The sequence below is a fragment of the Bombyx mandarina genome, chromosome 17, assembly GCF_030267445.1.
Source record: "Bombyx mandarina strain Sakado chromosome 17, ASM3026744v2".
Taxonomy (NCBI): Eukaryota; Metazoa; Arthropoda; class Insecta; order Lepidoptera; family Bombycidae; genus Bombyx; species Bombyx mandarina.
The window spans coordinates 12,346,791-12,373,250 of NC_143223.1; the positions used below are offsets into that span (position 1 = coordinate 12,346,791).

At 37.2% G+C, this 26,460-nt stretch overlaps 1 protein-coding gene across 1 annotated transcript in view; it reads left to right on the top strand.

Annotated features, from left to right (window-relative positions):
- Window positions 1-26,460, top strand: part of LOC114240716 (ras-related protein Rac1) — a 50,302-nt gene that overhangs the window by 18,403 nt on the left and 5,439 nt on the right. Inside the window, exons 2-5 of the mRNA XM_028171370.2 lie at window positions 18,357-18,428; window positions 19,672-19,852; window positions 24,670-24,804; window positions 25,712-25,889. Of these exons, the coding sequence (XP_028027171.1) occupies window positions 18,357-18,428; window positions 19,672-19,852; window positions 24,670-24,804; window positions 25,712-25,870 (547 nt within the window). The 3' untranslated portion in view covers window positions 25,871-25,889. The remainder of the gene's footprint in view (window positions 1-18,356; window positions 18,429-19,671; window positions 19,853-24,669; window positions 24,805-25,711; window positions 25,890-26,460) is intronic.

Genomic DNA, 26,460 nt, shown 5'->3' on the forward strand with positions numbered 1-26,460 from the left:
CCGTTAATGTCTCGGGAGGATCCGTAATAACGTGCTTAGGGCGACGTCGACTGTTTACGATTCGGTCTCCGAATGTTGTTCGGAATTTGTATAAATGCAAGCTTATCTTGAAAATGTTGTAAGCGAGATTCAGACATCAGGCCTGAAAAATCGAACAAACTGTCATATATATAGCTTACACAGGAAAGGATGTCATTAAAAAAAGATTTATACTCTTCTATGTTAGAAGCTACATTTTTTTTATTGCTTAAATGTGTGGACGAACTTACAGCCCACCTGGTGTTAAGTGGTTACTGGAGCCCATAGACATCTACAACGTAAATGCGCCACACACCTTGAGATATAGTTCTAAGGTCTCAGTATAGTCACAACGGCTGCCCCACCCTTCAAACCGAAACGCATTACTGCTTCACGGCAGAAATAGGCGGGGCGGTGGTACCTACCCGTGCGGACTCACAAGAGGTCCTACCACCAGTAATTACGCAAATTATAATTTTGCGGGTTTGATTTTTATTGCACGATGTTATTCCTTCACCGTGGAAGTCAATCGTGAACATTTGCTGAGTACGTATTTCATTAGAAAAATTGGTACCCGCCAGCGGGATTCGAACACCGGTGCATCGCTCGATACGAATGCACCGGACGTCTTATCCTTTAGGCCACGATGACTACAGAACTGACTGAACTGACTGACTGAATTAATCTTGAAGTAACTCTGTAGGGCAATAATATGGAACCCTACAAATTAAACATGCTACCCTTTCTTTTCACTCCTGAGCACGGGTCTTCGCCGATTCGACAAAACGTAAAGTCAACGCAGGCGAAGATGCGAGCTGCAAGGTACTAGTTCACTATATATGAAACCGTCAGCGCAAAAGTGGCCTAAGCTTACCTGAGCTTACGAGTAGTATAGTAAGTATGGAGACAATGATTTACACTGACTCATAGGCAAAAACAAAACGCGCAAAAATAATGTTGACAAAGCCACCTGTTATCTATTGGCGAAACTAGGGATATGCCGGTTTTGCATCAAAGTTTATTATGTTTTAAATAGATTGCAATATAGTAGAACGACGAATATGAAAAAATGTAGGATAGGCCACTTTTGTGCTGACGGTTTTGTGCTATCAAGACAGGTGTTTCCCAAGCGCTATGACATGTCCTTCTTCAAACGAGGCTTATGGAAAGTATTAAACGGTAGGCAGCGGCTCGGCTCTGCTGCTGGCATTGCTGATGTCCATGAGCGACAGTAACCACTCACCATCAGGTGGACCGTATGCTCGTCTGCCTATACGGCAATAAAAAAAATAAAAAAAAAGTCATTCATTTTTATTAAGATACATATGAATTTCCGGTTTGTTTTAGTATCCGGTTGATTATTACATTGGAATAACCGATATCGTACCTCAAAAATGGGCAAGTCGGTTGTGTCGACCCGATTTCGCGATATTGCGCCATCCGCAGAAATTGGTAAATTTTTATCGTATTATTACCGTATTTATTATACTGGACATTGTTATTTTAACGTGAAAGCATATTAAACGCCGAACGCTTCGCGGAAATCTAGATTCAACATCGAAATTCAGCTTAGTACGAGTTACCAGCTAACCAAATACGTTTTCAGATTAATTTATCGAAGATAAAATGGAAAATTTTCCTCATCATATTTTCAATTTTCCTTCTTTCAACAAAACGGTATATCAGTCGATTCGATGAAATTTTCAAAGATTCGTACGCTTATTTATGAGAACTTGTATTTTCGGCACAAGGCTGCCTTGAACTAATTATGTTTGAGTTCACTGAAAATAAACGTTTTTCTCTCATATTTTATAATTGGTTTTAAGAGACTTTTAGACAAAAAGACGACAAGTGTTATAATCCACTATATAGGAACGTTATTAGGGTTCCTCGGTCTAATGGATAAAACGCCCGGTGTATTCGCTTCGAAAATATCTACGAGGACAATTATTACATAAAACTGACAATCCACATTAAGTAATTAATTAATTACCGGAATTACTGAAAGAGGACCCCTCTTTACATAATTGAACCTGCTCGCATTGGTGTAACCTTCCGGCTAGTTCAGCCGCGAATCCTAACACCGGTGTTAAACATAAAAATGTTAAAGCTCTTAAAAATTATATCGAACTAATGATGTCATTGTGATTTCTGTGTTTTATGCTTTAACACGCGTTAAGTTCAGAGGATAAATGTTTGTGATTTCTCATTAGCTGGTAATAAGGCACAGGGAGGTAGCACTTATCTCTAGATGAGCGGTGGATGCTATCTACAGATTCTGGTAACCGCAATGAGGTGGTTCTTGAGCTCTTTGCTGTGTGATATAACATGTCTCTAATTATTTCGCAATATACCGAGGCACGGACATCTCTGACATTCTCAAAGTAAATGAACGATGGTGACCATAGTCCGCCATGGGATCAGCTATGCTGGTCTGTTATTGTCTCAAAAAAGGCAAAATATTCAGGCAAAGACAAAATAGTTGATTTACGTTTTTCTTCTATTTCTCAACCGATTTGCATTTTTCTTATAGGTAGCTATTAAAATATTGGATAAAACAATGGGAATTAGTTGGGTTTTTTTCTTCAAAATTTTCAAGGAAAAATCAACCATACAACAGACCGAAATTTTAGTACATAAAATTAATCTAAATGTTGAATTATTATAGTTCAATGAAAATCGACCATCGGGCGAATACTAATCATCATTAAGAGAAAATTATCATAATTTCAAGTTAAACAATTACTGCAAGCCGGATTAAAAACTGACAGACTCATCTATCTGTCAGTTAGAGTCTAAAGTAATTTCAAAATGTCATCGGTTCAGACGGTCTGCGGTGAATTTTAATGATATCCCTAGCAATCTTCATTACTCGCCTGGTTTATTGCGTTTAAAATTGCCAAGGAGATTTCTTTTATCAAAATTAAATGAATTTATGGGATAATTTCGTAGACAGTTTAGCGGTTTGAAATTTTGAAACATATCCGTTTGTGTATCAATTATTGATTGTATGTATATTCAAACAAGTTTATTCATAACATAAAAATACGTAAACCGACTGCTTTAGTTTGCTGCTTGACTCACGCTAGGTTAAGGCAAATTAAAAATTTTGATTATAATGGCAAAATTGTCAAGTATTCTATGTACCTAAAAATAACATAACACGCAACTAATACTGATTGAAATAGGCAATTTTCCGTATTTAATATTACCGATTCCTATTCTGTCAGAATACGGTTCTGCTACGAAGATGAATCGATAAGAAATTCAGGATTTGCTCATTTCGAACAAAAATCAAACCATGGCATATAATAAAAGGAACAACAACCCATTATTATTATGGAAACGTGTATAGCAATGCAATTTATACGACGATTGTACATTTAGTACGTGCCTGCGCTGGTTCCTGTCGACTTTAAAACATTCGGGACGCCATTTGCAAAAACGACGGGTACCCGCGTAATGGCGTCGTATAAAACGATAACGGAACGCGGCACGTGATCGTGAAAGTAATAAATATAATCTAATAATGAAAAATTTAATGTTTGCGGATTTGTTTGTTGTTTTATGCGTTCACTGGTGCTTTATATTGATTGACTAGCTTTTGCCCGCGACTCCGTCCGCGTGGAATGGTTACTTTGGCATAACGCTAAATTTTACCTCCCCACTTCATTTACGTAGAAAGTGAAAATATTTTTGAATTTTAGAATGCTAAGGAGCTATTTAAAGCCCTAATTTGAAACATTATTTATTGATGCTCCACTTGTATTGGTCTTACCGTGATGTTATATAGCCTCAATAAATGGGCTATCTAACACTGAAAGCATTTTTGAAATCGGACCAGTGGTTCCTGAGATTAGCGCGATCAAACAAACAAACTCTTCAGCTTTATAATATTAATAAGTATAGATTTAGCACGATTGAGGGTACAAGACCGCGTGGCAGATTATCGTTACAATGGACCGAACAAGTAAAGGCAACCCTAAAAGGTCCTGTCAGCGAGTGCACAAGAAAGGCCGCGGTGCGCGAGGAATGCCGGCGTGTTGTGATGTGCATCACCACCCGAACTGATGACCACGACCACTCTGCCAAGAGTGCAAATTACCTTGGTCGTGGCAAAAAAGTACTCTATTATTATTAGCGCTGCTTCGGGGAAGTTTTCTGCCTTGTATTTTCCCCCCTACCTAATCGTTAATAGCTTAAAGGGGTATCGCAACTTCGCGCGGATCAGTAGGTAAGCTCACGGGCTCAACCTAAGAGAACTTCTAATACTGGCCCTAGTAAGAGCAGTGCTTCGCTTTATCTACTACCGGATCAGAGTCGCGACCCACTAAGAAGATCCGGCGAGAAACTTTGTGGGTTTTTTGCCATAGCAACATTATCGTTACTCCGGTAATTTGTCAAGGGATTATATCATACTGGAAATCCGTTGAGGTTTGCTGTCAGCGGTGGATGTCTTGCGGTCTACCACATTCAAACACTTATATTTTCTTCGTAAATCGTTTTAGGTTAATAAATTGGTTCATTCGGGAGTCGTAATAAAGCCACTGCCGCGCTGCGTCGATTTTTTGTCAAACTTTTGAAAAACTAGGATTATAGTTATGACTTCGCTGAGACTACGGGAGTCGGAGATATAAAGCCTAAACAAATAATAATTAAAAATCAATAAAGGTTTTTTTTTATATCGTTTCCTTTAAAGATTCTACCACCGTTTTGTAATTGCATATTTCGAACACTATCGTGGACATGGAAGATTGAAACAAACCGATTGAAGATTGAAAATCTTGCGTATAAGCCGTTTAGTATGTAAAACCACAATGAACCATTACCGCAGTAAACTGTAAGTAATACGGACAAATTTACTGATCTCAAAATATAGACTGATACTTAGAAGTCGTATCGCAAGGTGGGTGGCGGCATTTATGTTGTTGATGTCTATGGACTCCGGGAACCGATGGTAAAGACCGGTAAAATCTAAGCAATAGGATAATAAAAACTGCGACCGTTAATCCCCGACTTTTCACGATTGGATTGGAAATTACAGCGTTCGAAACTCCAATGTTAAACTCCAGGTCGTAAAAACTTAAACGAAAAATGAATATGAGTAAGCCAATCGTCTTTTATTATTGAAAGAGGTATGTTCCAGAAAACTACAGTGGAAAAAGATGTAAGGCTTAACTTTAGTACGTAAATGACGCTACTGGTAATATCTTTCTTAAATTAATATGAAAGTAAAATGATTACTGGTGGTAGGACCTCTTATGAGTCCGCGCGGGTAGGTACCACCGCCCTGCCTATTTCTGCCGTGAAGCAGTAATGCGTTTCGGTTTGAAGGGTGCCGCAGTCGTTGGAACTATACTTGAGACCTTAGAACTTATATCTCAAGGTGGGTGGCGCATTTACGTTGAAGATGTCTATGGGCTCTAGTAATCACTTAACACCAGGTGGGCTGTGAACCCGTCCAGCCATCTAAGCAATAAATAAATAAAAGTTACCTTTTGAGATTCAGACTCCCCACGTATTGGATAATATCTATCATTATAGTTTAAGTCTTACATTAGTTCTAAGATCGCAAAGGGTTAATTTTTTTCTTTTTAGAATAAGAATGTGGTTTGCGCGTCTTTTATCTTCTAAGGCGGGCGATATATTCGGTCTTAGCTTGAGAGCTCATCGTGGCTCATGGATGATCATGGTAATGTCAGTTGCATACTCATGTCTATCACGGAGAACTCAGTTCATGAAACTATATTTGTAGTTAAACGAAATTTATCAATGTTATCTTATCGCTGTCGTTTTTTACTTTTCCGATAAGATATTGTTTATAACACAACACGCGCGGCTTGTCTATGATTTTTTTGTTCGACTCGTAATCGAATAAAAGGAAATATTGAGGTGTTACAGAAGATTTTGTTGATTCGGCCGTACCCGATCCTGTGGACCGAATGGTAAACTGTCGACGTCGCCCTAACTAAACACGTCATTACGGATCCTCCCGATACATTAACGGTGCTTTTAGGTACCCCAAGCACCGGTCGTAGTTATCATAAATTAACCCACAGACACAACCCACTGAGTTTCTCGCCGGATCTTCTCAGTGGGTCGCGTTTCTGATCCGGTGGTAAATTCTGCGAAGCATTGCTCTTGCTAGGGCCAGTGTTAGCAACACCTCCGGTTTGAGTCCCGAGAGCACACCTACACGTTAGGCTAACGCTGATATAGCCTCTCAAGGCTATCAGTATAGGTAGGGAAAAAAAAGTTCATTCGGATCTCGAACTCGCCTGTCCGTAGGGTCAGTGTTAGCAACACCTCCGGTTTGAGTCGCGAGAGCTCACTTACACGCTAGGGTAACGCTGATATATCCTCTCAAGGCTATCAGCAAAGGTAGGAAAAAAACTTGATTCGGATCTCAAATTCGCCTGTCCGTTATTAAACTTAAATAAAAACTTGCACAGAGCTATCTCATTACGGTGCGCGTTGTTTAAAAATGCTTAAAACATTTCTTTATTTAGAGTTTTAAAAAAAAACAAAAATACACAATCAGAAAGTCGTAAATAATCACTAACCCCCCCCTAAAAAATTAAATTAAGTCATTCCAGTAACGCCGAATCAATTGATATAATACGCCCCGATCCATTTGGTTATCTTGGATGCAGGCGACATAAGTGGACGCCTAATGGAATTAGCATAGTTCGGTCAGCTCGCTGTCGAGGGGACGGGCGACGCTACCACGAAACCGTAATATAGAAAATTTGTAATAATGTGATATTGATATTGAACGATAATTTATAATGTAATAATAAATATTAGAAATTTAGATTATATATTATATATTATATTATTATTATATTATCAGAATTAGAATAGATTAGATAGATAAAATTATAGATTCAAGAAAGAAAATATAGATTAGATAAAATTAAATAAATATAACTGAGAACTAATCACGCATGGTCATCTGGGCCCAATTTAAGGTTCCTTGTGTTATGGTTGCCAGAGACTGACAAACACACTTATATATGTTTAAGTATTACATACTAATAATAAACACCTAGACAAAGAGCAAACAAGCCTGCTCATGTTTGCCCGACGTGGGAATCGAACTCACGACCCTCAGCGCAACAGCCAGAGGTGCTAACAACTGCGCCTCCAAGTTAGTCGGTAGCCAATAATTTTATAAATACAGAAATTGTTGCTTCGAAGGTTTCTCTGTTCGATTTGATTTTAATTCGAACATTGCGTTTCGAAGTATAAGTACATTTTACTCATCATCGTGACGTAATATAATACATTCTAAGAATTTTTTTTTAAACTTAAAATCTGTTTTTTTTAAAGGGATTTTATGACCTGGTAACTAAGACCTTTAAGTCATGTCTTATTTGAAAATGAGAATATGGACTGAAATGAAATGAAATGAAGATGATTAATTTGAGACATTAATTAATCAACTGGGATGAAATTAAATGAAATGAGATGAGATGATATGGGATGAAATATAATCTCAGTAAAATGGTGGTCATTTACTGAGATTTTTCAGTTTCGTTTTCCCACATTTGTGCACTTTCACATATATTAAACAGTTAATAAACCACCGTTATTACACATTTATACCTGAAGAAACACTAAATAGACAAAATCAAACAAATCGCACAACTTCACTCCTCGCGTTCCCGCCAAAAAGTCCCCTCCTAATCTGTAGTAAAACTCCTACTACAGATTAACTTGGTGTACTCTGACAGCTGTCTGTCAAATATGAATCAAGTAAACAAAACATTACGATTCGTATTAAAGTCCGATTATATTAGTGCACGCGCACTCATTAATTTTACAGGAAATTGACTCATAACTAAGGTACCTAAGCGTAGTTCGGTTTGTATAATTTCGTTAGCCTCACTCGAGGCTCTGGCCGGCGGCTTCGTGAGAAACAGATGACGCACGAAATAGTAGTCTCGACAGCACTATTATTATTTCTTGAATGGAATCGTAATACTAATAGTTGTATTACAAAGGAAATCCGTGCGATGATATGTTATATTGTTATGCAACGCAATGCAGTCGTAGCTCGTGTGCGATTATCGGTATTTCTGTTTCCAGCTATTTTATAGTCCATTGTTTTTTTTTTTTTTTCTTTTTTATGTATCGAATTATAATGTCTAGGTTATTTTTTTGAAGTTATACTTCTTTAGGCGCGTTATGAAAAATTTATGAGAGTGAAATTTTACGATGCGCGCGCACAGTGACACGAAATTAACAGAATGAAGTTGCCCACTAAATCGCTCATTACAATACGACCGACGTAACTTGGCGAGTCTGAATATAGCCGCAGGTGAACTTTCCGAACCGTACCAAGAATTACCGAATTTATACGATGTCAAGAAAAGGGATGTCCAATATGCGTGTTTGAGGATGTTGTTTGATCGATTTTTTTTCAAATTGATTAATATTTAAATAAAAAAAAAGAAATAAATTTAATACAAATAAAGTATAACTTCTTACGCGCGTACATAAGTACACGCTTTTTTTTTTTTTTTAACGCAAGTTTACTCTTTTTTCGTCCAAGGGCCGAATGTGATCGTAGACAGAGAAAGAACATTTGTAGCCAGTCATTTAATCTGTACACATGAAAACAGTTGCGTGATAAAGCGTATCCAACCGACAGTGCAAAGGGCAACGACCGTGGCATTCTTACAAAACAAAAGTATTAAGTAATGCACCGGGTAACAAGCGTGCGTGCAGGAGTAGGATGCACTAAGTGATCAAGCGAACTATTTAAATTAAGAACACGCTCAAAAATCGAATTCTGTATTTATTTATTTTATTTGGCGGCAAAGTTTAGTACTCAAAAAATGGAGGGAAGGTTTTCGATTCAGGGCGTTTGTTTATCTTATTTTGTCTGATTGTTTTGTTGGATGCACGCGTGGCGCCCATACATTTTCTAAATCACGATTTAAAGCTGCACAGATCAGGAACAAATTTTAGAATGAAATTGTACCAGCCATAGCTCCCGACGAAGTATCGTTTTATTCTTTCAATTGCTTTACGAACTTAAAAAGATAAAAAGAGCGTAAGTACTTGAGTTCGTTCGAGTCAGCCGCTCAATCTCGAAATATGCGTCATCGCTTCATTTAAACGTTTTTCTTTTTTTTTTTTTTCGAATCTGTTATGAGGAAGTCATTAATATCATATGTTTGATTAGAAGAAACGTACGTATGACTTGCTGCCAAAGATGTGTAAAATTTATTGTTACCACAAATATTTTGGATCAGTGTTTATTTACTACTGTGATTAGTTGAGTAGAGTTGTTGTTTCATTCTTGCATAATGATAGTCTGGCTAATCTTTTGTGCATATCACATGGACGGTGATATTCATATTTGAGAATCATATCTCTCGTTTAACGTTAATCTGTGAAGCTACCCATGTTATAATCGTTAAAAAAATACATATCGACGCTTGAAAGGCAAACGTGACTAAGCGACAATAACTGCTTTGTACATAAATGATAGGCAATAACCATATTCGATGCGCAAAAAATATATATTTCTAGGTTTATTAAAATCATTTCAATCCTACAGCTAGATTCGTTAAAATATAATTTTGTTTTCAGGTATTTCAACTTTAAATTAGTTTACTGTAAATTTCACGCATTATCGCTTAGTCACGTTTGCCTTTCAAGCGTCGATATGTTATGTTTATATGTTTCCTGCGAAAATATATTTTCAGTAGAACATACATATATTAAACTCACATTAGCTTACGAATCAAACACAAGATTATTATTAGTGTGTTTGTTTATGTCAGGGCTGTAAAAATGTATTTACGTCTTCTAAGAATGTCTCCCGCAAAGCTGTGTTTTTGCGACGGAATGACGTTTTTTTAAATATCCAAACTTTGTTTAATGTATAATAACTATATGATTTATTTTACACATACAAATAGAAAGTATATTAAAAGTATATTAAATTTGAAAATATTTTATTTGGGGTAAGTACATAATTCACTCCGTAATATTGAATGTACAATCTTAGTTTTCATGTGGATTGAAAGAGATTTAATATGTAACCTGTGAAAAAAAGCAAAGAAAAAATATACCAAAAAAGGAACAAAAATGTAGTCACAAAGACCGCGTCGTCGACAGATACATATCTAAGAATGCTATGGAATGTTGTTACATAATGCGTCCCTTGTTCTGAACGTAAACTGGAATAATTCAAGGTCTCATACAAATAACTCGAATGATTATCGTGTTCGAGAACTCTTCAGATGTTTCTCGACTATTCGCGCAATCACATAACAATAGTAACAATCAACTAATCTATCGGGTTATAATCAAAACGGCCTAAAGAGACAACAAACTATTTTAGTAACGCAAATCGTAACGTTTCTTTACACTAGCGCAAGTTATTTTATTCCTTATAATATTATCTGGTCGTATTCATAAAGCTAATTAGGCTTGAAGATCTCGTAAAACTTTGTAGTACACATATAATCTTACGTATAATCTTAATTAAGTCGTCGTGGCCTAAAGGATAAGACGTCCGTCCGGTGCATTCGTGTCTAGCGATATATCGGCGTTCGGATCCCGCATGCGGGTACCAATTTTTCTAATGAAATACGTACTTGACAAATGTTCACGATTGACTTCCACGGTGAAGGAATAACATCGTGTAATAAAAATCAAACCCGCAAAGTTATAATTTGCGTAATTACTGTTGGTAAGGACCTTTTGTGAGCCCGCACGGGTAGGTACCACCCCTTATTTCTGCCGTGAAGCAGTAATGCGTTTCGGCTTAAAGGGCGGAGCAGCCTTTGTAACTATACTGAGACTTTAGAACTTATATCTCAAGGTGGGTGGCGCATTTACGTTGTAGATGTCTATGGGCTCCGGTAACCAGTTAACACCAGGTGGGCTGTGAGCTCGTCCACCCATCTAAGCAATAAATAAATAAAACATGTATGTATTCCTACTTATTTCTCCCCTTAGTTTTAGTTGTAAGCGTAGACGTACCACAGTAAGCTGTAGTCTGTCTTTATCGCGATGATAGCTGTTCAGTTGACATTTTGACGTCACATCACGTAATACCGCTAACAGCTTAACATACGAAAAACCATAAGCTTGATTACTTATCTAAATTAATCTAAATATCTGTGTAATGCAGCTCTGTCAAGTTGACTGACACATCGAATTCAAAGAATATGTTGGCCAAGCGACGACCAAATGTAAAGCCCATGCATGTGTCGTCTAACGTTTACACGTGTATGTGTTCAAATACAGAAAAGATCATCTTGTACCTTTAAAGGAGCAATTCTTGTATATATATATATAATCTGAATCTCGGAAACTGCTCCAACGATTTTCATAACATTTAGTATACAGGGGATTTCGGGGGCGATAAATCGATCTAGCTACGATTTATTACCAGAAAATGTTGTTTTATTCGTGTTTTCAATAATCAACTTTATGACTCTTCCTGACATCTATTGGCGAATAATAATACTATTTTTCTTAATTGAGAGCAACTAACTACTTTAAAGACACAACAAGATGGCGTTACAAAAAAAAAACCATCTCGTTGATAATAATTAAGTCTAACATAAAACCAACATCATGAACATGCCACTACCTACTTTCACGAATCTCTCTAGAAGAACACCCGAGCATAAATGAGTCCGACCGTTTCGTGAGCACGTGTGCGGAAGCGAATGCATATTCCGAATATTTCATTATACATTGAGCGTCGAATGCTAACTTAAATAGTACATACTCACGAATGGCTTATTAACTAGCAGTCCCTCGATCTTGTTCCCCTTACTGCTTTGACCACCTTTTTCGTGCGAACACTACGTGGACGGCCAGATATTTTTCTGTCACAAATAGAGGAGGTCTCATTGCACCTATTAATAGCCCGGTACACAAACATTTTACTAATACCAAGCGTATGGAGAGTTTTAAAAATTGCATTTGCAATTTTGCCTACTTTGTGTAATGCAATCACAGCGATTTGGTTCTCTTTATCGTCCCACTCCATTTTAATATCGCAAATTATTGTACAATGTATTGGCGCCAAAATGAGAAAACTCAATGAGCAATCATATAAAAATGTCAGATTCCAAATTCAAATGTAATATTTTGTTTATTTTTAATTGTAACAGTATTTATGGCCAGACTAAGTATACATTAAACGTCTAACGAGCCGCCCTCGTTTCGCTTCGGAAACTGTAATTTATTATTGATTTCTCCACTATTTAATGGATGTTATTATACATATAAACCTTCCTCTTCGATCACTCTATCTATTAAAAAAAACCGCATCAAAATCCGTTGCGTAGTTTTAAAGATTTAAGCATACATAGGGATATAGGGACAGATAAAGCGACTTTGTTTTATACTATGTAGTGATTAGGCGTCGCATGTTAACTTAAGTAGTACATTCTCACGAATCCACGATGAAGGAATAACCCCGTGTAGTAAAAATCAAACCCGCAAAATTATAATTTGCGTAATTACTGGTGGTAGGACGTCTTGTGAGTCCGCACGGGTAGGTATCACAGCCCTGCCTATTTCTGCCGTGAAGCAGTAATGCGTTTTGGTTTGAAGGCCGAGGCAGGCGTTGTACTGTAAAAACTGAGACCTTAGAACTCATTTCTCAGGTGGGTGGCGACATTTACGTTGTAGATGTCTACGGGCTCCGGTAACCACTTAACACCAGGTGGGCCATGAAGTCGTCTACCCATCGAAGCAATAAAAAAAGAGGAACAAAATCGTTTAATTCTAATTGAATTTGTAGAAAATAGAAATTGGGTACTTAAAGAGATCTCAAAGTTGGTGGCGGTCTATGGGTTCCGAAAACAAAATAACGCCATGTGGGCTGTGAGCTAGATGATCCGTTTGCTTAATAAAAGAAAAATCAATCGTGTAAACACCGTCTTGTATTAGTTAGGAAGGAAATAATGAATTGTGCCAGCCTGCAACCTATCGCTTTAGAGGCACTTATGGTTGTAGATAAGACGTTCTACTATTGTGACGTCGCGGCGTCGTCGCCCTGGTCGTGATCCCTCGATGATATCGCTGGCGTCGATCGAGAGTTTTTATTTGATTTAAACTACAATATTGACTGAGCCCTGACCCCATGAGTCACTGAGCACTTCGTTTGTCAGTGTCGTGAGTCAGTCGTTTGTGATATTATTATTGTTAATGACGCTTCTTATATTGTGATTTAAGAAGTTTAATTGACTTAGAAGCTTTCATTGAATCATTTTTATATTTCATTGGATTGATGATTTTTTCGTGTTACCCTAAAAAGAAAACATAACTGATTTAGTTAATCCGAAGCTAGGTTATTTTATACAGTTTTATAATAATGCACCTCTCGCCCGTAATCTAAATTTTTTTATTGCTTATTATGTGGACGAGCTCACAGCCCACCTGGTGTTAAGTGGTTACTGGAGCCCATAGAAACCTACTACGTAAATGCCCCACCCACCTTGAGGTATAAGTTCTAATACAACGGTTACCCTACCCTTCAAACTGAAACGCATTATTGCTTCACGGTAGAAATAGGCAGGGCGGTGGTACTTACCTGCGCGGACTCACAAGACGTCCTACTACCAGTATCGTTATCTTTACATATATGTGAGAAGACAGAAGCTCATAGGGATGACAACGATAATGTCGCCAACTTGTTTAATTAATTATTCCACCCTTCTGAACGGATGTTGGCTATTGCGGTATGCTAGTGTGATGCTCAGAGAGAACATTGCTAGCCATTCTCCATGCAGAGAGGTTGATGCTTTTGTATTCAAAATGTATATACCAATTTTGCTTAAACTATTATGGCGACCGCTAGCTGAATGCTATCAACTATTGTATTTTCATTAAAAGCATACACTGTGACTGACACAATAGTTATAGGTAGGTGGGTTAAAGTGAACTTAGATATTCCTTTTTTTGTATGACTGAAGTATTACTGGTGGCCCGGAGGCCTTGCCAATTTCACCAGGACAGGTGGACGAGCAAAGGCTCAGGGTCGGATTTGCTAACAGCTGCCCGAGCGCCTCCGAAGGAGACCTAAAAACTCAAGAGCAGCTGCTTCGCGAATGAATCTACTACCGGATTGAAATCGCAAATCGCTGAGGAGATCCGGCGAGAAACTTAGCGGGCTGATGTTTAGGTTAGGTTGCACGTCGAACTCTTTGCCGAGTTCGACGAGTACGGTTACCGCTTAAATATTCCCTTAACAGACAAGTCAATGGAAAATATGTAAAAAAATCCTTAATTCAAACTACAACGGATACATCACGCGTTTTTATTGTCATTATGTTATTTAAAAGCAGCGAATACTTTATAGCTTTCGTGTTCACAGAAGACTTGTAAAGAAAATATTTCTTAAATTTTACGTTTCTCACAGATCGAACTGATATGATCTTGAGGTTTCGCCGTTTATTTCACTCGACTTTTCGTCTTCATGATAAAATGATGACAGGTGTAAGATAACTTCAATATGTCTATTACTCGCAAAAACCGAAGAAACTACTAAAAGTACTACTGGTCGCCCGGTAGTCGAAATTCGATTATAATTCTTTGAAATCATAAGTTTGTACACTATTAAGATTCTATTTTCAAAGACTATTATACTTCTATAATCACAAATTTCGGCAAGACTACACTATAGATAAATATTAATAAAGACAAACAATATTTAATCTATTCTCAATTTGACAACAGACGTCAAGAACAAAAGTTTGACATTAAAGAAATAGTATGAATGCGTGTGTGCGTCAAATACAGGGTAGTGTGTGTGTAATGTTTTCCTTGATGATTTAATGTATTATTAATGCATAATTTTTAAAAAATATTAGCATTGTGCACTTCCTCTCTATATTCTCTATAAGCGTGGAAAATTTTATACTCTTCCGTCCGCGCAATTTTCGTAAAAAGGGATACAAAGTTTTTGCTTCACGTATTAATATATTATAGATAATTATGTTTTGACATTGTACCACATCATTTTCCGTTCTCTCTATACTCAACGTCCTATATTGCTGGGTTGTTCATGTCATAAACTAGTGACAAGTTGACAACAATGGGTGACGTTAGTGGTCTCCGTTAACCCACTTACGGGTATTGACTGAATTGACGACGAAGCTACTGATTCTAAAGGTAGAGGACAGTAGGCACTTTACATCTCAATGAAATGTATTTAACATGCATAATCTGAAAACATTGCTGCCTAGATGTGTTACGTCAATGTCTCTTGTTAACTAATTCTCTCAGGTTGAGCCCGTGAGCTCACCTACCCATCCGTTCTTCGCTGGAATAGCCTCTTAGGCTAAAAGTAAATAGGTAGAAAAAACAAAACAATGTCTCTCTAAGAAGTTTTAATCTATTTTAGTATTGCAGAGTTCTGATTTTCGTAACCCGTTTCGTCCCAAAAGTTTCAGGTCTGAAGTATCAACCCGACACTTGCAAGGGCATTGACCCCGTCTGAAACTAGGGTTGTACTGAAATAGTTTATTATATTATAGCATAAGAAGATACGTCCTTTGAGTCCGCACGGGTAGGTACCACTACCCTGCCCATTTCTGCCGTGAAGCAGTAATGCGTTTCGGTTTTAACGGTAGAGAGCAGTTGTTGTAAAAGCTGAGACCTTAGAACTCATGTCTCAAGGTGGGCTGCGGCTTTAATTTTATTCTACAATTTTTAGTAATTTGTCTATTTTTTTCGCGGACGCTTAGATAAACACTATGTTGAAGGTCTTCATGTTACGGAATGACGTTATTTAAAAAATATTCACACTAAAATGTTCTGTTAGATATAAAGATAGACGAGGGTCAAGCCAATTACAGCGTGTTAAACAAGAGTTTGCTTCCCTGTCGAGAATTCCAAATCACTTTTCAAATTAGACAATGGTGTGTGTGTGGTTTCTCTACTCCCGATAATACCCATGTGTGCTGTAAGGTCCTGAAACTATTATTACGATTGAATCTTGCGTTTTTTTATAGTCTTTATATTGCACCTTTAGAATTGAAGTGTATTTTGTAAACGCCGAAAATGTAATAAAAGAACTGTAATTCTTTTTCTTTCGATTTTACTACTGTAGGATATTCGTTTGATTTAAAAGGGACGGAAAGAGTACTTTGGCCTTTTCTAGCCTGTCTAATTTTATGAACTGTTACAAACTGTTTTAAAACTGTATTCATCATGTTTATAAGTTTTTTAAAGTATAAAACTCATAAAAATTTTAGTTACGTCCCTTCAATTCTAAAGTTGCGATATTATTTCCGACATGTCGAATACTTTACAGGTTTTCGTGGTCAAGAACGACTATAATACCTTAATCGTTTCGCAGACATTTTTAACTACCGTCGTAATTTTCTATAAAAAAAAGTATTTCTGTACTTTTACGTTTCATTTCACACAGAACGAACTAATAGTATTTTGAGGTTGGCAGTTTGTTTGAATTGGGTTTTCATCGCGATAATAGTATCTTAGGTGCTAGATAAGTTATTGTTATTATTATTATTATTATTATATCAAATTATCCGTCAATGTTCCTTCGGAGTTGTCCGATTGCGCTGAACTAATTTTAAGTGAAATAGATGTTTTTTCTAATTGTCTCACAACTTACAGGAAAAACCTGTCGCGGATCATCTCCCAATTAAATATAAATTAATCTTGAGCAATGAATGAAATGTAATCAAATTTTAGTTGTATATTTTTTTATTTTTGATGTTAATGCACTGTCGATGCACCTATAATTGAGGTGACATCTGCCATGAACTTTTGTCAATTGTTCAATGTTTTGTATTGATGATCACTTTGTTGGTGTAACTTAATTAATAAATAAATAAATAAGTTGATTCTGTACACGAATCGCGAATGCCGAAGAAAATATTATAACATACAACAAGTCTTCAATAATTCGTGGTCCTGAATTGTAACGAATTCCGTACAAATTTAGGGTTTACATTATAGGTTGTCAATTCGCCTGTTATAAAAATAATGATACGCATCTTAGTAAATGACTTCCATGTACACAAGGTGAGTCTCGTGTGTGTGCCTGTTGGTAGTATGATATTTGCACTGGCGCATTCTGAAACCCTCGGTATGAACGTGTTCAAGATGTATTACGCTTTAGGTCAACAATGTAAAGAAAGATACGTACAGACGGTGGGGCTGTATGTATTTTGTTACAATTTTTTTTGCAATATAACCAGATTTTATTTTCAAAGTTAAATTAGCAGTTCTATTATTTTGAAAGTTATTTTACTTATCACTGTGAAGCTAGTTTAGTTGGTCGAATTAAAGTAATATCAGGCGAACATACAGAACATAACCAACACTCCTGTGCTTTTAATATTTACAATAATTATCGTGATATGAAGTAATTGAGAGAGCTTATACGTCCTTTGATTGTAGTATGGCTGGAATCTTTCCTGGACTACCCAAGGAAACGGTTTCCAAGTTTCTTCTTAATCAGATGTTCTTAGTTGCACATAGTAGACAAACAAACAACCATACCAACGAGCATTAATTTTTATTTATATAAATGACAAAAACGAGACACTCTAACAGATAAGTTGCTAACGCCGAAAAATACTATTAAATACGATGTTAAAAAACACTATCCTAATAGAAGATAATTGAAGATCATACATAGGACTTAAATAACTGAGCTTAAACTACATACGGGAAATAATCGTCGCTATTAATTCACGTCATTACGGATCCTCCCGATCCATTAACGGTGCTTTTAGGTACCACAAGCACCGGTCGTCGTCCTCGTCGAATCCGTCGCTTGCGATGGGTTCGACGAGCGAATTAACCCATAGAGACAGCGCACTGAGTTTCTCGCCGGATCTTCTCAGTAGGTCGCGTTTCCGATCCAGTGGCAGATTCTGCGAAGCACTGCCTTTGCTAGGGCCAGTGTTAGCAACACTCCCGGTTTGAGCCCCGTGAGCTCACCTACACGTCAAGGAGAAGCTGAAATAGCCTCTCAAGCCTATCAGCATAGGTTACAAAAAGCTATTATTGCTTGAGGATGTAAATCAATTTTTGTTTTGTAATTTAAGATCGTTGTGTAAACGTTAAACTCACTGCTACGATACGGTGATTTTGAGGATTTATCTTATAATATAATATATTTTTGAATCACGTAGATGTTTATAAAATTCTCCATAATTTCAAGTAGAACAAACAAAACAGCTTTGTAAATTTAAATTCATAGAAAAACATGTTGATACTCGGACTGTCCGTCTGAATAAATATAAGGAAGTCATTTCTAGGTGACTGTCTCGCGCTTGCAGACTTTTAATATATATTTTTCTCTCTTTTGTCCGCAGTGCCGTCGGTAAAACATGTCTGCTCATCAGTTACACTACAAATGCTTTTCCCGGCGAATATATACCTACAGTGTAAGTAAAAAGGTCTATTTTCTTATAAATCTAATTTTCTGTTCCGTAATGGTTCGCTAATAGCATTTACCCTTGAAGTATTATACATTTTTTTATGCGTGTTGTTTTTTTTATTAAGATTATTTTTATAGGATAAAATTTGAATTCTTTGCGGCATTGGTAACCCTGGAATACGGATGTTGGTTAGTAACATAAATGTAGCTGGAAAACTAAAACATTATACCATACTACTAGCATTAGATGCGTCTGCATCTAACTCTTAAGTTCAGAACATAAGAGCTAAATTAACTTCAGTTTCTAGATTCGCTTTAACTAGCTCAACGGGCTGTCAGTTCCGTTTTTAAATCCATAATTTCGTCTGGTTTGTTAATTTTCGGACTAGTCCTGAATGCGATTTTAAATACATGATTGTTCCTTTTAGATCTGAGATCTCGTTTTGGGATTGTCCTGAAGGATTTAGTCAGATATATGTGGGAACGTTCATGAGTAAAAGCGGGATGAATATATCGAAATTCTTTATTTTACTTCACAATCACTTGGTATACGTCCTTCTAAAAAATTTCTTCCTACTCACTCTAACCTTAAACTGCAACCTCTTTCTGAACCTAATAGAATGTTGCCAATGTAACAGGCTTAAACAAAATAAAAATAACAAAAAAAAACTGAAAAAAAAAACCTCCATGACGACCTAGACTTAGAGTCCATCAGTAAGTGTATGCAGTCGGCGTTGATGCGCCACTTTGATAAAGCGGCACGACACGAGAATCCTCTCATCGTGGCCGCCGGTAACTACATTCCCGATCCTGCGGACAGAATGGAAAGCAGTCGACGTCGCCCCAAACACGTCATCTCGGATCCTCCCGATCCACTAACGGTGCTTTTAGGTACCTCAAGCATCGGTCACCGTTCTCGTCGAACCCGTCGCTTGCGACGAAGGGCTGGACGAGTAAATTAATCCTCAGACACAGCCCACTGAGTTTCTCGCCGGATCTTCTCAGTGGGTCGCGTTTCCGATCCGGTGGTAGATTCTGCGAAGCACGGCTCTTGCTAGGGTTCGTGTTAGCAACGTCGTCAGGTTTGAGCCCCGTGAGCTCACCTACAAAAGTTAGGGTTACGCTGATATAGCCTCTCAAGGCTATCAGCTTAGGTAGGAAAAAAAAAAAAAAGTAATAAAAATAACACTCCCCACATATATTACATAATAGATTCCCAGACGTCTCATAAAATTTCAATTCAATTTCAGATTCGACAATTACTCGGCCAATGTCATGGTAGATGGAAAGCCAATCAACTTGGGTCTCTGGGATACAGCCGGACAGGAGGACTACGATCGACTCCGCCCCCTCTCCTACCCACAGACGGACGTCTTCCTTATATGTTTTTCGCTCGTCAACCCAGCCTCATTCGAAAACGTTCGGGCCAAGGTAATATATACACAAGTTTGGTTAACATAAGATAAACATTATGAATCGATGAATCTAATCGCGACTTGAAGCTGCAAGCAAGTGTCAAGAATAGGGACTTTTACTGGCTAGAAAAAAAAACTAAAAACTAAATTGATATCTGAACCGTAGATTTTGAAGAGAAATCTAAAGTTTTGTTGTTTATTAAGCTATTCATTATGACACCACAGAACAAATAATATGTATTTTTATATATAAATTTGATTCATTATCTGTTCTTAATCACATGAATTGGTTATTACCGCAATTGTCAATACTGTATATTCAAATAATGTCAATAATGTTATTGAACGCAATGACTTGACAGTCTGTTAGCAGCTTTATGTACCGGCTAAAATAGAACATAACGGAACATAATAAAAGATGGAGAAAAAGATTACATATGAAGAACTTTACATATGAAGCACTTGATTAAATTCGTTCCAGCTATAACTCAAGAGTTATAAAAGAAATATGCGTAACACTACGCAAATAAACTACGGTGATTGATTGGAAATTACACTTCATATGCAAAACGTGTGACCCAGTTATGTATAGTTCATTGACTTTATACACTGCATAGGTTTCGTTTTCACAAAGTAAGCCCAATAAGTTGAATTAATGCCATATTACCTAGTCAGGTCATAAGTATTGTCACACAGTAAAAACTTTTCTTTTAGAATGCTGGCCACAAAAAAGTTTATAGAATTCGAATTTCGAATTGTTCATGAAGATAAAAATGTATACTTTTAGAATTTTACTCCTATTTTAAATATGGAGTGGACGCTTAAAGAAGACCGTGTTGCAGTTATTGAGTTGCATCGTTGCGGTTACGCGCCAATTCAAATTTTTAACATACTGAAAAATTGGAATATAACCAAAAGATTCGTTTATCGTACCATCAAACGATACAATGAAGACTCTAGTGTAGATGACAGGTCAAGAAGTGGTCGCCTTCGGTCTGTTAGGACTCCAGCAGTGATAAAAGCTGTGAAGGCGCGAATTCAAAGAAATCCCAAACGTAAGCAGAAACTGTTGGCCCTTCAGATGGGGTTAAGCAGAACCACGGTGAAAAGAGTGTTAAATGAAGACTTAGGGCTTCGGGCATATCGAAGAAAAACAGGACATCGTTTGAATACTCGTCTAATGGACCTGAGACTGAAGAGATGCCGCGCTTTGTTGAAGCGGTACGCGGGAAAAAAATATCGGGAAATTCTTTTTTCGGATGAAAAATTTTTTACCGTAGAAGAGAGCTACAACAAACAAAATGATAAGGTGTACGCACACAGTAGTGAAGAAGCGAGCAACCGTATTCCGCGTGTCCAACGAGGTCATTTTCCATCCTCGCTCATGGTATGGTTGGGAGTTTCTTATTGGGGCTTAACAGAGGTACATTTTTTTGAGAAAGGTGTAAAAACGAATGCAGTTGTGTATCAAAATACAGTCCTGACGAACCTTGTGGAACCTGTTTCTCATACCATGTTCAATAACAGGCACTGGGTATTCCAACAAGATTCGGCGCCAGCTCATAGAGCGAAGAGCACACAAGACTGGCTGGCGTTGCGTGAAATCGACTTCATCCGGCACGAAGACTGGCCCACCTCCAGTCCAGATTTGAATCCGTTAGATTACAAGATATGGCAACACTTGGAGGAAAAGGCGTGCTCAAAGCCTCATCCCAATTTGGAGTCACTCAAGACATCCTTGATTAAGGCAGCCGCCGATATTGACATGGACCTCGTTCGTGCTGTGATAGACGACTGGCCGCGCAGATTGAAGGCCTGTATTCAAAATCACGGAGGTCATTTTGAATAAACTTTAGTGTCATAAGAATCTATGTTTTGTTAAGTTCATTTTGGTATATGAATGGTTACATAATGAATAAACTTGTTTCAATTATTTTACATTAAACATGTGACAGAACTTATGACCTGACTAGGTATAATAAATAGACTCAGTGATTAATTATAATTAAATTGAACAGGATTTTTTGAAGAAATAGCTGATAACGTAACGTAACGATTTTTTAAGTGATATCTCTGTCTCTTTCTCGCTAGTAAATTATTCGTACATACTTCAAATGGAACACACGAGCATTGACGTCATTGGTCATTATAACGCAGCTTAGATTGAAATGATAAAACTTACAACTTATTCCTGGACATATTTTGTTATTCTTAACTCTCTATGAGACAGCAAAATATGGAAAATGTTGAATCTTTGGATTTGGTATTTCGTTTCGATCGATAAGTAACTCGCTGTCTTGATTGCTTTTCAACTTTGAAACGATAAAATAAATTCCATAACATACTGAGTTCTCTTTTGACATGTTTAAAATTAAATTTTTCATTCTCAGTTAGAGTATTGGTCGGGCAATATAAATCGATTTTATCTATATGCCACTTTCCGTATATCTATACTAATATTATAAAGAGGAAAGATTTGTTTGTTTGTTTGTTTCGAATAGGCTCCGAAACTAATGGACCGATTTGAAAAATTCTTTTTCCATTAGAAGCCGACATTGTCCCTGATGAACATAGGCTACTTTTTTTTTGGTTTCATGTGTGTTTTAATGTTTCCGAAGCGAAGCGAGGGCGGGTCGCTAGTATTCTTATATTCTTGTATCTATCGTGTTTCCGTGTATCTTTCACTTTATCATAGAATACATTAAGCCGCTTTCAGAATACGCTATAATATAATAGCATTTATTTATTTATTTTATTGCTTTGATAGGTGGACGAGCTCACAGCCCACCTGGTGTTAAATGGTTACTGGAGCCCATAGAAACTACAACCGTAAATGCGCCACCCACCTTGAGATATAAATTCTAAGGTCTCAGTATAGTTACAACGGTTGCCGTATCCTTCAAACCGAAACGCATTACTGCTTCACGGCAGAAATAGGCAGGTTGGTGGTACCGCGCGGACTCACAAAAGGTCCTACAACCAGTAGCATATAGTATATAGCTCATAATATGACAATATCGCACACTATACATTGTTATGGACACGTACGTTCACACTGTTATATATTACTAGCAGACCCGGCCACACGTTGCTGTGGCTAAGGTTTTTGTTTCTAAATAACACGTGGCCGGCTATGCTAATACCAAAAATTAACAAATTAAGAACAATTGGATTTCACTGTATTGCGTTTACTACGAAATAAATTTCACTTATACTTTAGCCTCAGCAACACGTGGTGTTTGTGTTTATGCCATTAAATTGTAGCTTATATGACACGTTATATTTTTAACACAGCGCCATCTATCAGATATTAATGTCAGACAGTATTACAATTTACTGTAAAAACTGATTTAAGGCGCCATCTGTTTTAGACTTATGAAACTTAGAATTAATAACAATAATCAACATAAGAAATCATTTTATTGTTAATTAATAAATATTGCGACCATTAATCGAAATAAAAATCATCGTATGACCTAAGTTGGAACAAAAGACATATTAAAAAAAAAAGTTAAAATCGGTTCAGTAGTTTAGGTGTCCATCGCGGACAAACAACGTGACACGTAATTTATATATATTAAGATTGGTTAAGTACATATAGGCTGCTATACTAAATGGCACTATAGTATAGCGTAGTTTGAAAGCATCTTTAGACGTTACTCCTAAGAAGATAGCGGCGATGCAATTGATATGAAAATTAGATTGAAATGATTGGTAATAACATAATCGCGAAGTTGCATACATAAGAATTGTCACGAAAAGTTAATTCTTTGAACGTGTATTATCATTAAAGCTGTAAGGAAATTGTTGCCGATGCTACACGGTAAAAAAATACTATTATAATTTATCCCAAACGAAATTCATTTGCTGCGTTAATTAAGTATTAGAGGTTAGGTTTTATTTCGAATATTTCAAATTTGGACAAATCGCAATTAGTTCTAAAGAAATCAATACTACCATACTGTTACTTTGAATATTTTTTTTTAATAATAGTATTTATAATTTTAACATTTTAATATTATGAACGTGAAAGATTGTTTGTTTGTCCGTCTTTCATTTCGAAACAAAGTAACGGATTGATGATGAGCTGATTTTTTCAAAGCGATCGGTTTTTCATCATTAATGTGACACAGCATTTTTTTTCCGAAAAACCACTTAGTATCAGGAATTTTTTGCTTATTTTTAGAAAAAAATCGTGACACATTTCCTTGACCACGCGCGCGATTCCACGGGTATGACCCAATACAAGATATAAGTGAGATGATTATCTAAAAATTATAGTCTAAAAGTCAAGACCCGAAGGAAAAAATAATTACACGTTAATTCGAATTTAATACGCCATAATGTTTTAAGAAGTCGGACACGTAAGCTAGAACGAAGATAATTTGAGTATTGTGTCGTCTCTATTGCATAGAAACAGTTATCTGTATTTTGTTCGGGACAGTAATAAAAACACATGACATCGATTTGAACGTAAACACATCATTATCGATGCCGCGTGGATTGTATTGACATTAAAGAGACAATGACATGTCCATAGATTGTGTATAGCTTTTTATGACGCTATCTATGACTTTGTATAAATTAGAAATGAACAATGTATGTAGATTTTTTTTTACTTACCAGTAGCCTTGTGTTTCTCCAAACTTTAGATCACGAGGATCAGTCTGAGAGACTTTGCTAACATCTACCCTAGCAAGGGCAGTGCGACGTTAAATCTAGCACTGAATCGGAATCACGATCCACTGAGAGGATCCGGCGAGAACCTTAGTGGGTTGTCTCTATGAGTTAAGTTGCACGATTTTTTTGACGGTAGCTTGTTTTTGTTTTCAGTGGTATCCAGAAGTTCGGCATCACTGCCCGTCGACGCCCATCATCCTGGTCGGGACCAAGCTCGACTTACGCGAAGACAAGGACACCATTGAGAAGCTCAAGGACAAGAAACTAGCCCCGATCACCTACACGCAGGTATGCTATTATTCTTGTAAAATAGAATTAATAGTTACAGATTCTTGGTAGAATTCCTCTTTGTGAGCTTGCGAGCTATGTCTGACCTTAATTAGCGCGCGTCATAGCGCGGCGTCAGTTTAGCGCTCTGTCGCGCGCTAATTACGCGTTCTGTTTGACGAAGCCTTAAAACTTGACACAGTAAAAAGCTTTTATATTATACTAGCGACCCGCCCTCGCTTCGCTTCGGAAACTGTAGTTTATTATTGATTTCTCCACTATTTAATGGATGTTATTATACATATAAACCTTCCTCTTCAATCACTCTATCTATTAAAAAAACCCGCATCAAAATCCGTTGCGTAGTTTTAAAGATTTAAGCATACACAGGGACAGAGAAAGCGACTTTGTTTTATACTATGTAGTGATACTAGTTAGAAATTTGAGCTTGTCATGAAAAGTTCATTTCTATCATTTACTAGAATGATTCGTTAACCTACAGTACAATGCAACCTCATGATTCATAAATACGATAGATTTACGAAATGTCAAATTGCCATGTCGCTGTTTAGTCTGTGGCCTCAATTTTTTAAAATTTATTGCCTTAAAGGACTTTAGTTTCCAAGCCAGTAAAGTTTATTAAAAAAACAAGAAAAATGAAATTTAGTTAAATATTGTGTTTAAATTGTTAATTTAAAACAATTTCCGCATTAATATGTACATTAGGTGTTTCTTAACTGGTTTAAGACATGTTAACAACATTAAATGTGTTTGAGTGCAAAAATCGTGATATTGCGGAAAGTGCTGTTTGTTTACCACATTAATCCATTAGGCTTGGATAAAGTATACATCTCTGATCAAGATATGAACGAATATCCAGTTCGGACACATAGAGACGGAGGGTAAATTTAATTTATTTCTCGTCCAGGGTTTGGGCATGTCCAAGGAGATAAACGCTGTCAAGTATTTGGAGTGTTCAGCGCTGACGCAGAAGGGTCTGAAGACCGTGTTCGATGAGGCGATTCGCGCCGTGCTATGCCCGGTGCAGCCCATCAAGGGTCGGCGGCGGCATTGTAGTCTCTTCTAGGAGGGTCGCGACATCACAGGTAACGTGCTACCGTGTATTCTTACTCGTGGTAGGACCTCTAGTGAGTCCGCGAGGCTAGGTACCACCCCACCTATTTCTGCCGTGAAGCAGTAATGCGTTTCGGTTTGAAGGGTGGGGCAGCCGTTGTAACTATACTTGAGACCTTAGAACCTATATCTCAAGGTGGGTGGCGCATTTACGTCGTAGATGTCTATGGGCTCCAGTAACCACTTAACACCAGGTGGGCTGTGAGCTCGTCCAACAATCGGAGCAATAAAAAAATTTTGATAGGATTAGTTTGAAAATACCCACGCTTATACAATGCCACATCTGAATCACTCGACGTGATAATATTTTTAAATTTTCAGACTGCTATAGAAATGCACTATGATTTGGCGGATGTTACGTTGCGTCAAGTAGCGTTAGGCTCATCTAGTCAATTTCTTCTTCTTCTCAATCGTGTCACTCTTGACAGAGTGGTTGTGATCGTCATGTAGTGTTGGAAGGGGCAGACTTGATGCGTCTCACGATGTCCCGCCATCTCTCCCTACTCGAGGCTATTCTACTGCACTCATTTAGGGGACCTCCCA